This window comes from Bombina bombina, chromosome 3 (assembly GCF_027579735.1).
Source record: "Bombina bombina isolate aBomBom1 chromosome 3, aBomBom1.pri, whole genome shotgun sequence".
Classification (NCBI taxonomy): Eukaryota; Metazoa; Chordata; class Amphibia; order Anura; family Bombinatoridae; genus Bombina; species Bombina bombina.
The window spans coordinates 1,159,387,831-1,159,401,350 of NC_069501.1; the positions used below are offsets into that span (position 1 = coordinate 1,159,387,831).

A 13,520-nucleotide genomic window follows, 5' to 3' on the forward strand; every position below is an offset into this window, starting at 1 on the left:
AGCTCTGCATTTTGCATGCTACTATAAGCATTATAAGTCTAATATGCTCAGAACGTAGACACATATAGCCAGAACAGGTAAACATACTCATACACAAAATAAAACAGCTATAATGTAAATACCTAATACTAAGCACTTATTATACATATGTCTTAGACATCTGACGAAGTCCATGATCTTAAATTTGTTGCTATTCATTGGTAACTCACTATTATAATATGTACTAACACAACCTAAAGCAAAGCTGAATTTTAAAGCAAACGGATTTGGTACAGGGCTGGCCTATTCACCCCTGCAGGTAGCTTTAGTCTGAAACTACATATAAAATCCACATGAATTGCTACCTGTAAGCTGTTTGTCTATGCTTGCGATAATAATAAGCTCTGACAGCAACTACAGACCTGTTACTGTCAAACAGCTACTATTATCCGCAGTACATGATTTTTATTTAGTATACAAAACTAATGAGGGTGATGAGATACTAATTTAAGCACCAACATTTTTTTATTTAATAGTGATTATTTGTCACTTTTGAAAGAGACACAGTGGTCAAAATCAAACTTTACAATCCAGATAGAGCATACAATAAAATACAAAAAAAATATAAAAATATTATTAAAATGATCTATTTCTTTTGGTATCCTTTAATGAAAGTTAGTGCCTGTTGACAACAGCATATTTAGATGCTCACATGAATGTGCACATGTGCATGCCAACCTATCTAGATGCATTCTTACATTTCAACAAAAACAAATCCAAGAAAAACAAAATAAATCTGATAATAAAATGAAAAAAGAATTTTATTTTATTGTATGCACTATCTAAATCAGCAAACTTAAAATTCTAATCTCTTTAATAAACCTAAACTCTATAAGGTAAAATGTTGAAATGTATATGAAAAATACTTGAAAAAGAACAGACAGCCTAGTGAATTTTAGTACATTTCTGATTTGCATTAAATACATTAAACAGACCGCACACATTTATATTTATATGCCAGTCATGCATACAAGGCTCACAGGTTTAGAAAACAGGATGGTGTTTCTAGCAAATGCCTTTAGTCTTAATATGCATTTTTTTATTTAATACCTTTAAGGAATAAATGTATTCTCCATCTGTGCTGCCTAATTAATTATAGTCTTAAGGCATTTTCAATGTAGCGATAGGGGTGATTATCAAGCTAGGAGGATAGTAACCCACATACAAGATTAGAAAGTGTTTACTAATGTTACTAGATTGGTGTTTTTTTTAAATATATATTTATATACTTGAGCCATAGCAAGGAATGGTCGCTGGATCTTGCAAATCTTTTCGATCTTGATCAATTTCTTAAAATAGGATTCTTCATCAGAGGCTGAAAAGAGGAGGACTGTACTGAAGTATGATTTCCCATAACTGAGTCTTTTAGGAAAAGAATACAGCTTACATATATCATACACTATTTATTTTAACGTACCATGCAATATAAACTATGTGATATTACATTGAGAATTACAACATTTATCAAGATGTTTCTTTTTGGTCTAAGGAACCATTAGCTTCACAAATAACATTTAGATATTTTTTATTCAACAGCTACAACAAAAAGAAAAACAACAATTGTTTTTTTTTTAAAAAAAAATTCAACTCAAGACACATTTTCCATTTCTACAGTTAAAAAAAAAAAGAGTCAAGTTTAACGAGACAGTTGAAAAGTGCAAGGAAGTGAGGTGGAAAATTCTAAGTCCAGACAGGTAAAGGTCACCTTAGACCAGCCTGATTTGACAACAGATTTAAAGGGCATGTCTGCCTTCTGAGGAAGAACAATATTGTTTTATATTACAGTGTATTAAAAAAGATAATTTAGTGTCACTGGGATTACTTTATTGTTTTTTTATCTGATAAACAGCAGAGAAATATAGAAATAGTTTGTAAACACATCCTTAAATTTTTACATTCTACAAATTTAAAAAAGGTATTTACAAAAAAATTATTCAGCACTATTATAAAATACTGTCATGATAGATTAAAAATCTGTTTTCTTTTGTCAAGAATCTTAAAATTATCTTGACGCGTATCCAATAAGCATATATTTAATGGGCACATTCAATAATGTTTTGTGTTTTCCATATTCACTTTTGTAAAATGTTAGCAAATATACATATTTTCCATATGAAAAGAAACATTTCTTGTCAAACTTAATAAAAACAAACATAATATTTTTTAACTTTTTTAATTGTGCGGTTGTTTAACCAATATTTCGTAGCTCTGATTTATACCCACCCAGCAACTATTTAAAATATGTAATTAAATCAATGACTTATTGTCTGAACACTACTTATTTTTAAATTTACAAAACTAAAATACTCCCAGGCTTTTTTATTTCTTCTTTTGTAATAAAAAAGATTAATTCATGTGTAAAAATGAGATGAATAGCATAATAAATTAGGAGAAGACTTACCAATATTGTGGTGACGACTATAGTTCGGTTTTCAATAACCGAGTCATTTCTAAACAGAGGTTCATGCTGAATTAAAACCAGTTTATCTATATCATTCCAGTATCCAATCTGAAAAAATCCACAGAAATATATAGTGTTTAAGAATAATAAAAAAATACATCTATAAAGCATGTTAAATAATAATTTTCTTAATTATACAATGTTAAAATGCATTTACAAACTGAATTCAGAATTATGAATGCAGATTTCATTTTGTTAATGAAAAAAACATACAAATTAGATATTTTTTTAATCATACATTTAAAAAAAATATTTAGTTTCAGACTAATCACTGATAAAATAAGTAGCTATTCAATATACAAATATATCCTATGAAAAAACAAGAGATCTATATAAATTTGCTTGATTGCTCTAAGAAAATGAAGATGTGGCACAATGTATCTTAATAAGCACGTCAGTAAATTTATGTTTCTGGTGGTCACACAGTCTCTCATTTAAAATGACAGCCCATTACACATATCACATAACAAAAGAGATGTGGTAATCATGAGATATTACTTTTGATGTGAAAACATCAGTTTGAATTTAATTAAGACTTTACTTTTCATGGTGCATTTAAACACCAACATACCGTGTGCCCTCATTTATTCTTTATTTCTTGATTTAATTTTTAAATAAAGTTTATTTCATTTTTATAGAAAACTTTTCAACATTTAATATTAGTTCATGTTTTATTTCCATTAATGTTATGCAATTATTTGTTGTTCCTGATTTATTTAACTGAAATCAGGTTTCTTTTCTATTGCTGTTACTATGATTATTTTGTCACCATTATATTTATTTAATATTTGCTCTGTCATTGTAAACAGATGTATGCCTTGTTTCTGTATTTCTAGGTATCTATCACTCTAGATAACAGTAACAAAGTAATAATAATAATAATAATAATATATAAATCATTGTTTTATAAAGATTCAATTATAAAAATAATGTTATAACTAACATTTACAATGATTTTGCAATGCATATGACTAAATGTAATTTAAAGAAACTGAAACAAAGAAATTAACAGACATGCCTTAAAGGGACACTGAATCCAATTTTTTTCTTTCGTGATTCAGATAGAGCATGAAATTTTAAGCAACTTTCTAATTTACAAATATTATAAAATTTTCATTATCCTCTTGGTATCTATATTTAAAATGCAAGAATGTAAGTTTAGATGCCGGCCCATTTTTGGTGAACAACCTGGGTTGTCCTTGCTGATTGGTGGATAAATTCATCCACCAATAGAAAAGTGCTGTCCAGGGTACAGAACCAAAAATAGCTTAGATGCCTTCTTTTTTAAATAAAGATAGCAAGAGAACGAAGAAAATTGATAATAGGAGTAAATTAGAAAGTTGCTTAAAATTGCATGCTCTATCTGAATCCCGAAAGAAAAAAATGTGGGTTCAGTGTCACTTTAATTGTAGTGTATGAAAGGAATCATTATCATCGGTACCCATAATTAGGCAAAATATCATCTCCTATTTTTAAGTATTTATAATAGTACTATTACAAAATAAATTGCATAAGCATACAGTGCATTTCTCTTTAAAAAGTTTGGCAATGCTATCTATCTATCTATCTATCTATCAATCATCTCTCTGTCTGTTAGGGATAAGTGAATGTGTTTATATTCGAATTTGAATGTTAGAACGAATGTTATTGTAGAAATTCGATTTACATAATAAAATGTTGATAAGAACGAATATTCTTAAAAATTCTATTATCAAATCTTATTTACAGTTTTTGAATGTCACTTTCGAATTAGAATGTGACATTCGAATATTACATTTATAAAACACAATTGTAGACTAGAAATACTATTTTGAATTTGAATGTCATATTCAAATTCGAATATTACATTTATAAAACAGTATTAGACTAGAAATACTATTTCGAATTCAAATGTCACATTCAAATTGGAATGTCACATTCAAATTCGAATATTACATTTCTAAAAAACAGTATTAGACTAGAAATATTATTTTGAATTTGAATGTTACATTCGAATTCGAATGTAGCATTCAAATTTGAACATTACATTTATTAAAGTTGTAAACTAAAGTTTACAGTTGTAAACTAAAAATACTATTTTGAATTCGAATGTGACATTCAAATTCGAATTTCACATTAGAATTTGAATATTACATTTAAAAAACACAGCATTAGACTAGAAATACTATTTTGAATTTGAATGTGACATTCGAATTAGAATGTAGCATTCAAATTCGAATATTACATTTATTAAACAGTTGTAGACTAGAAATACTATTTTGAATTTGAATGTGACATTCGAATTCGAATGTCACATTCAAATTTGAATATTCCATTTAAAAAACACAACATTAGACTAGAAATACTATTTTGAATTTGAATGTGACATTCGAATTCGAATGTAGCATTCAAATTCGAATATTACATTTATTAAACACAGTTGTAGACTAGAAATACTATTTCAAATTTGAATCTTACATTCGAATTTGAATGTCACATTTGAATTCGAATGTCACATTCGAATTAGAATATTACATTTCGAAATTGAATGAATACATAGCTAAACATTCTATTATTCAAACTAATATGCTCAAATTTTATTGAAAAATTTGAAAATGAATATTCGAAAATAGAATGTTAGAATGTTATATAAACATTCGAAAATTCGATTCGAACTAACGAATGTATCAAAATTCGTTTTAAAATTTTAAATTTTTAGAAACATTCGCCCATCCCTACTGTCTGTCTGTCTGGGCTTAATCAGGATAGGTATACAGGTAGTCATTTTTTTCCGATGTGTTTTTTTCTCCTCCATTTGCGCAATATGATATAGCATACGTAGGATGGCTAAAATATGAAGCAGCTTTAAAGACATACTCTGCAATTAACTTTGTTTATTTTGTCCCCTTTTCCTATAATTCCATTCTGAAATTGGGAGCTTTTCAGTTTGTGTTAGAAAGGGAAGTGCAGAACACTGTTACATTCCACACAGCCATTGGCTGCACATTCTAGTGACTTATTTATAACTGTCCCTTATTGGCCACAGCAGAGAAAGTAACCTAAGTTACAACATGGCAGCTCCCAGTGTTTTATAGACACTAAAACTTTACACTTATTTTGTCAGTATTTAAACAGCTAATGAAACTTTAAAAAATACATCCACATGTTATTATCAGACTAATCTTTTCTTTGAATGCATCATTCTGTCTAGCATTTATTTTGGCTAGATTACAAGTGGAGTGCTAATAAGACAAACTTTCAATCACTGTCTCAGCTGAGTGTGTTTCTCTCACTTTTTAATTTTTCAGTCACATCATTCAATTCAAAATGCCAATGATCACAGAATAATTTTGAATGTTGAGAGGCCACTCTCAAAGGGAAATCAGCAAACAAACTGGATACTCTAGATTTGGTATTCAAGCTGTTAGAAAGAAATTTGAAGACTCAGGAGAGATCAAGGACAAAAAAAAGGACTGCAAGGTCAAGAAAACTTTCAAAATCTGATGAGAAGTTTCTCAGAGTTTCTTCTTTGAGAAACCGGAAGAAGTCCAGGAAGGACCTGGCTTAGCATCTGATAGCTTCATCAGGATGCCAAGTTGACCCTTCTACATTCCGAAGAAGCTTGATCAGTAATGGTCTTTGTGGAAGGGTAGCAGACAAAAAAAACACTTTTTCGGAAGGGGATCAGGGTAAAAAGGCTAAGATATGCTAAAGCTCACAAAGATTGGAATGAAGCTCAGTGGAAAAGAGTATTATGGAGTGATGAATCCAAGTTTGATATTTTTTAGTCCAATCGTCGACAATATGTGAAAACAGTTGGATAGATATGGAAGAATGAGTGCTTGTAGCTTTCAGTGAAACATGGTGTAGTGTCTGTCCTGGTTTGGGGCTGCATTTCTGCCAGTGCTGTTGGCAATATTGTCCGAATTTATGGAATCATAAATGCTAAAATGTACAGACAGGTTTTAATTCATCATGCCATTCCTTCTGGAAAGCGCCTGATTGGGAATGTTTTTTTTCCAGCATGATAAAGGATCCCAAGCACAATGTTAAATAATATTTGGAGAGAAAAAAAACTGATAAAACACTGACAGTCATGGACTGTCCTTCCAAAGATTCTAGACCTGAATATTATAGAGGCAGTATGGGATCACCTGGACAGAGAAAGAAATAAAAAAAAGACAACCTAAATCTAAAGAAGAACTATGTGAAGAGCTGAAAGAAGCCTGGTATAATATACCAGAAGATTACTTTTGAAAACTTCAGGACAGTGTCCCTAAAAGAGTCAGTGCCAAGAGAGGTCACACTAAATACTGACTTTTACCTGAATAAGCCATTGTGTTCTGCAAATTGAGTTGTTTTATATTTTGTGTACATAGTTCCGGTATTTTATTTTTTGTATCTTAATAAAGAGACCGAAAAATAAATATGGATGGTAATTAAGACTTTGCTAAAACAAAAACTAATGGTAGCCTAAGACTTTTCACAGTATTGTATGTATATGACTATATACATATATATATATATATATATATATATTTATTTATTTATATATATTTATGTGTTACTATGTAATATGTTATACACATATTAACACATAAATATAAATGTATATAAGCAGATACATATATATTTACTGGGAACACATAGTTCCCATAGACCGCAATGTACAGGCATTTTTCAGTGATGTTTTTTATCTAACACCCCCAACACCCGCCACTTTTAACCCCATATAATTTATTTGTGCAGTTATTTTATTAAAAAATAAAGATGCTACTAGATGAGACAATGGGGCATATTTATCAAAATCTGTATGAAGGCTCACCGGAAACAGAAGTAATCAAGAAGTTATGAAGCAGCAATCTAAAGACCGCTGCTCCATAACTTGTCCACCTCCTCTGGGTGTTGACTGACACCCCCTGCTAGTGGCCGATTGGCCGCAAAACTGCAGAGGGGGCATTGCACCAGCAGTTCACAAGATTTATCGATGTGCCGAGATGTGCAGTGTACATGATACACTACTTCATATCATGTCCACTCGCACATTGGTAAATAGGCCCCTATTTGTTCGAAAGCAAATTGGCCTGTAAATGTATATTACACTCATATATACACTTTTTAATAAAACATATTTTAATATTGATAAAAAGGTTTCAAAATGGTTAAAAGTGATATGGTATATGGCAAGAGCTCCAAAGTGTGTGTGTGTGCCCTTCCCAGTCAAATACATGGAAACATGCAATATCATTTTTAATATGTTTTATAGAAATACTTTAAATTCCTATGTTCTTCACTTAAATAACAGAATTTATGTTTACCTGATAAATTACTTTCTCCAACGGTGTGTCCGGTCCACGGCGTCATCCTTACTTGTGGGATATTCTCTTCCCCAACAGGAAATGGCAAAGAGCCCAGCAAAGCTGGTCACATGATCCCTCCTAGGCTCCGCCTTCCCCAGTCATTCGACCGACGTAAAGGAGGAATATTTGCATAGGAGAAATCATATGATACCGTGGTGACTGTAGTTAAAGAAAATAAATTATCAGACCTGATTAAAAAACCAGGGCGGGCCGTGGACCGGACACACCCTTGGAGAAAGTAAATTATAAGGTAAACATAAATTCTGTTTTATCCAACATAGGTGTGTCCGGTCCACGGCGTCATCCTTACTTGTGGGAACCAATACCAAAGCTTTAGGACACGGATGAAGGGAGGGAGCAAATCAGGTCACCTAGATGGAAGGCACCACGGCTTGCAAAACCTTTCTCCCAAAAATAGCCTCAGAAGAAGCAAAAGTATCAAATTTGTAAAATTTAGTAAAAGTGTGCAGTGAAGACCAAGTCGCTGCCTTACATATCTGATCAACAGAAGCCTCGTTCTTGAAGGCCCATGTGGAAGCCACAGCCCTAGTGGAATGAGCTGTGATTCTTTCAGGAGGCTGCCGTCCGGCAGTCTCGTAAGCCAATCTGATGATGCTTTTAAGCCAAAAAGAGAGAGAGGTAGAAGTTGCTTTTTGACCTCTCCTTTTACCAGAATAAACAACAAACAAGGAAGATGTTTGTCTAAAATCCTTTGTAGCATCTAAATAGAATTTTAGAGCACGAACTACATCCAAATTGTGCAACAAACGTTCCTTCTTTGAAACTGGATTCGGACACAAAGAAGGCACGACTATCTCCTGGTTAATGTTTTTGTTAGAAACAACTTTCGGAAGAAAACCAGGTTTAGTACGCAAAACCACCTTATCTGCATGGAACACCAGATAAGGAGGAGAACACTGCAGAGCAGATAATTCTGAACTCTTCTAGCAGAAGAAATTGCAACCAAAAACAAAACTTTCCAAGATAATAACTTAATATCAACGGAATGTAAGGGTTCAAACGGAACCCCCTGAAGAACTGAAAGAACTAAATTGAGACTCCAAGGAGGAGTCAAAGGTTTGTAAACAGGCTTGATTCTAACCAGAGCCTGAACAAAGGCTTGAACATCTGGCACAGCTGCCAGCTTTTTGTGAAGTGACACAGACAAGGCAGAAATCTGTCCCTTCAGAGAACTTGCAGATAATCCTTTCTCCAAACCTTCTTGAAGAAAGGATAGAATCTTAGGAATTGTTATCTTGTCCCAAGGGAATCCTTTAGATTCACACCAACAGATATATTTTTTCCATATTTTGTGGTAGATTTTTCTAGTTACAGGCTTTCTGGCCTGAACAAGAGTATCAATGACAGAATCTGAGAACCCTCGCTTTGATAAGATCAAGCGTTCAATCTCCAAGCAGTCAGTTGGAGTGAGACCAGATTCGGATGTTCGAACGGACCTTGAACAAGAAGGTCTCGTCTCAAAGGTAGCTTCCATGGTGGAGCCGATGACATATTCACCAGGTCTGCATACCAAGTCCTGCGTGGCCACGCAGGAGCTATCAAGATCACCGATGCCCTCTCCTGATTGATCCTGGCTACCAGCCTGGGGATGAGAGGAAACGGCGGGAATACATAAGCTAGTTTGAAGGTCCAAGGTGCTACTAGTGCATCTACTAGAGTCGCCTTGGGATCCCTGGATCTGGACCTGTAGCAAGGAACCTTGAAGTTCTGACGAGAGGCCATCAGATCCATGTCTGGAATGCCCCACAATTGAGTAATTTGGGCAAAGATTTCTGGATGGAGTTCCCACTCCCCCGGATGAAATGTCTGACGACTCAGAAAATCCGCTTCCCAATTTTCCACTCCTGGGATGTGGATTGCAGACAAGTGGCAGGAGTGAGCCTCCGCCCATTGAATGATTTTGGTTACTTCTTCCATCGCCAGGGAACTCCTTGTTCCCCCCTGATGGTTGATGTACGCAACAGTCGTCATGTTGTCTGATTGAAACCGTATGAATTTGGCCTTTGCTAGCTGAGGCCAAGCCTTGAGAGCATTGAATATCGCTCTCAGTTCCAGAATATTTATCGGGAGAAGAGATTCTTCCCGAGACCAAAGACCCTGAGCTTTCAGGGGTCCCCAGACCGCGCCCCAGCCCACCAGACTGGCGTCGGTCGTGACAATGACCCACTCTGGTCTGCGGAAGCTCATCCCCTGTGACAGGTTGTCCAGGGACAGCCACCAACGGAGTGAATCTCTGGTCCTCTGATCTACTTGTATCGTCGGAGACAAGTCTGTATAATCCCCATTCCACTGACTGAGCATGCACAGTTGTAATGGTCTTAGATGAATTCGCGCAAAAGGAACTATGTCCATTGCCGCTACCATCAAACCTATTACTTCCATGCACTGCGCTATGGAAGGAAGAGGAACAGAATGAAGTATTTGACAAGAGTTTAGAAGTTTTGATTTTCTGGCCTCTGTCAGAAAGATCCTCATTTCTAAGGAGTCTATTACTGTTCCCAAGAAGGGAACCCTTGTTGATGGAGATAGAGAACTTTTTTCTACGTTCACTTTCCACCCGTGAGATCTGAGAAAGGCCAGGACAATGTCCGTGTGAGCCTTTGCTTGTGGAAGGGACGACGCTTGAATCAGTATGTCGTCCAAGTAAGGTACTACTGCAATGCCCCTTGGTCTTAGCACCGCTAGAAGGGACCCTAGTACCTTTGTGAAAATTCTTGGAGCAGTGGCTAATCCGAACGGAAGTGCCACAAACTGGTAATGCTTGTCCAGAAATGCGAACCTTAGGAACCGATGATGTTCCTTGTGGATAGGAATATGTAGATACGCATCCTTTAAATCCACCGTGGTCATGAATTGACCTTCCTGGATGGAAGGAAGAATTGTTCGAATGGTTTCCATTTTGAACGATGGAACCTTGAGAAACTTGTTTAGGATCTTGAGATCTAAGATTGGTCTGAATGTTCCCTCTTTTTTGGGAACTACGAACAGATTGGAGTAGAACCCCATCCCTTGTTCTCCTAATGGAACAGGATGAATCACTCCCATTTTTAACAGGTCTTCTACACAATGTAAGAATGCCTGTTTTTTTATGTGGTCTGAAGACAATTGAGACCTGTGGAACCTCCCCCTTGGGGGAAGCCCCTTGAATTCCAGAAGATAACCTTGGGAGACTATTTCTAGCGCCCAAGGATCCAGAACATCTCTTGCCCAAGCCTAAGCGAAGAGAGAGAGTTTGCCCCCCACCAGATCCGGTCCCGGATCGGGGGCCAACATCTCATGCTGTCTTGGTAGCAGTGGCAGGTTTCTTGGCCTGCTTACCTTTGTTCCAGCCTTGCATTGGCCTCCAGGCTGGCTTGGCTTGAGAAGTATTACCCTCTTGCTTAGAGGACGTAGCACTTGGGGCTGGTCCGTTTCTGCGAAAGGGACGAAAATTAGGTTTATTTTTGGCCTTGAAAGACCTATCCTGAGGAAGGGCGTGGCCCTTGCCCCCAGTGATATCAGAAATAATCTCTTTCAAGTCAGGGCCAAACAGCGTTTTCCCCTTGAAAGGAATGTTAAGCAATTTGTTCTTGGAAGACGCATCCGCTGACCAAGATTTTAGCCAAAGCGCTCTGCGCGCCACAATAGCAAACCCAGAATTTTTCGCCGCTAATCTAGCCAATTGCAAAGTGGCGTCTAGGGTGAAAGAGTTAGCCAATTTGAGAGCATGAATTCTGTCCAAAATCTCCTCATAAGAAGAATCTTTATTGAGCGCCTTTTCTAGTTAATCGAACCAGAAACACGCTGCTGTAGTGACAGGAACAATGCATGAAATTGGTTGTAGAAGGTAACCTTGCTGAACAAACATCTTTTTAAGCAAACCCTCTAATTTTTTATCCATAGGATCTTTGAAAGCACAACTATCTTCTATGGGTATAGTGGTGCGTTTGTTTAGAGTAGAAACCGCCCCCTCGACCTTGGGGACTGTCTGCCATAAGTCCTTTCTGGGGTCGACCATAGGAAACAATTTCTTAAATATAGGGGGAGGGACGAAAGGTATGCCGGGCCTTTCCCATTCTTTATTTACAATGTCCGCCACCCGCTTGGGTATAGGAAAAGCTTCGGGGGGCCCCGGGACCTCTAGGAACTTGTTCATTTTACATAATTTCTCTGGAATGACCAACACCTCCTTAAGCAGGGCGCGGAGATGTTCCAATTTAAATTTAAATGTAATCACATCAGGTTCAGCTTGTTGAGAAATTTTCCCTGAATCTGAAATTTCTCCCTCAGACAAAACCTCCCTGGCCCCCTCAGACTGGTGTAGGGGCACTTCAGAACCAATATCATCAGCGTCCTCATGCTCTTCAGTATTTTCTAAAACAGAGCAGTCGCGCTTTCGCTGATAAGTGGGCATTTTGGCTAAAATGTTTTTGATAGAATTATCCATTACAGCCGTTAATTGTTGCATAGTAAGGAGTATTGGCGCACTAGATGTACTAGGGGCCTCCTGTGTGGGCAAGACTGGTGTAGACGAAGGAGGGGATGATGCAGTACCATGCTTACTCCCCTCACTTGAGGAATCATCTTGGGCATCATTTTCTCTAAATTTTGTGTCACATAAATCACATCTATTTAAATGAGAAGGAACCTTGGCTTCCCCACATACAGAACACAGTCTATCTGGTAGTTCAGGCATGTTAAACAGGCATAAACTTGATAACAAAGTACAAAAAACGTTTTAAAATAAAACCGTTACTGTCACTTTAAATTTTAAACTGAACACACTTTATTACTGCAAATGTGAAAAAGCATGAAGGAATTGTTCAAAATTCACCAAAATTTCACCACAGTGTCTTAAAGCCTTAAAAGTATTGCACACCAAATTTGAAAGCTTTAACTCTTAAAATAACGGAACCGGAGCCGTTTTTATATTTAACCCCTTTACAGTCCCTGGTATCTGCTTTGCTGAGACCCAACCAAGCCCAAAGGGGAATACGATACCAAATGACGCCTTCAGAAAGTCTTTTCTATGTATCAGAGCTCCTCACACATGCATCTGCATGTCATGCTTCCCAAAAACAAGTGCGCAATAGAGGCGCGAAAATGAGGCTCTGCCTATGATTAGGGAAAGCCCCTAGAGAATAAGGTGTCCAATACAGTGCCTGCCGGTTATTTTACATAATTCCCAAGAATAAAATAATTCCTCAAAGCTATGAAGTATAAAATATGCTTATATATCAATCGTTTTAGCCCAGAAAATGTCTACAGTCTTAAAAGCCCTTGTGAAGCCCTTTTTTTTCTTATGTAATAAAAATGGCTTACCGGATCCCATAGGGAAAATGACAGCTTCCAGCATTACATCGTCTTGTTAGAAATGTGTCATACCTCAAGCAGCAAAAGTCTGCTCACTGTTTCCCCCAACTGAAGTTAATTCCTCTCAACAGTCCTGTGTGGAAACAGCCATCGATTTTAGTAACGGTTGCTAAAATCATTTTCCTCTTACAAACAGAAATCTTCATCTCTTTTCTGTTAAAAAATAGTACATACCAGCACTATTTTAAAATAACAAACTCTTGATTGAATAATAAAAACTACAGTTAAACACCAAAAAACTCTAAGCCATCTCCGTGGAGATGTTGCCTGTACAACGGCAAAGAGAATGACTGGGGAAGGCGGAGCCT

At 36.0% G+C, this 13,520-nt stretch overlaps 1 protein-coding gene across 3 annotated transcripts in view; it reads right to left on the bottom strand.

Annotated features, from left to right (window-relative positions):
• GRIA4 (glutamate ionotropic receptor AMPA type subunit 4) overlaps positions 1–13,520 on the bottom strand; it is a 771,385-nt gene that overhangs the window by 209,197 nt on the left and 548,668 nt on the right. For 2 of the 3 annotated variants that reach the window (XM_053708572.1, XM_053708570.1), the window contains exon 9: positions 2,441–2,548. In XM_053708572.1, coding sequence (XP_053564547.1) covers positions 2,441–2,548 — 108 coding nt within the window. Of the gene's footprint in view, positions 1–1,117; positions 1,355–2,440; positions 2,549–13,520 lie in introns of those variants that run through there. The other variant, XM_053708573.1, reaches the window with a different exon arrangement.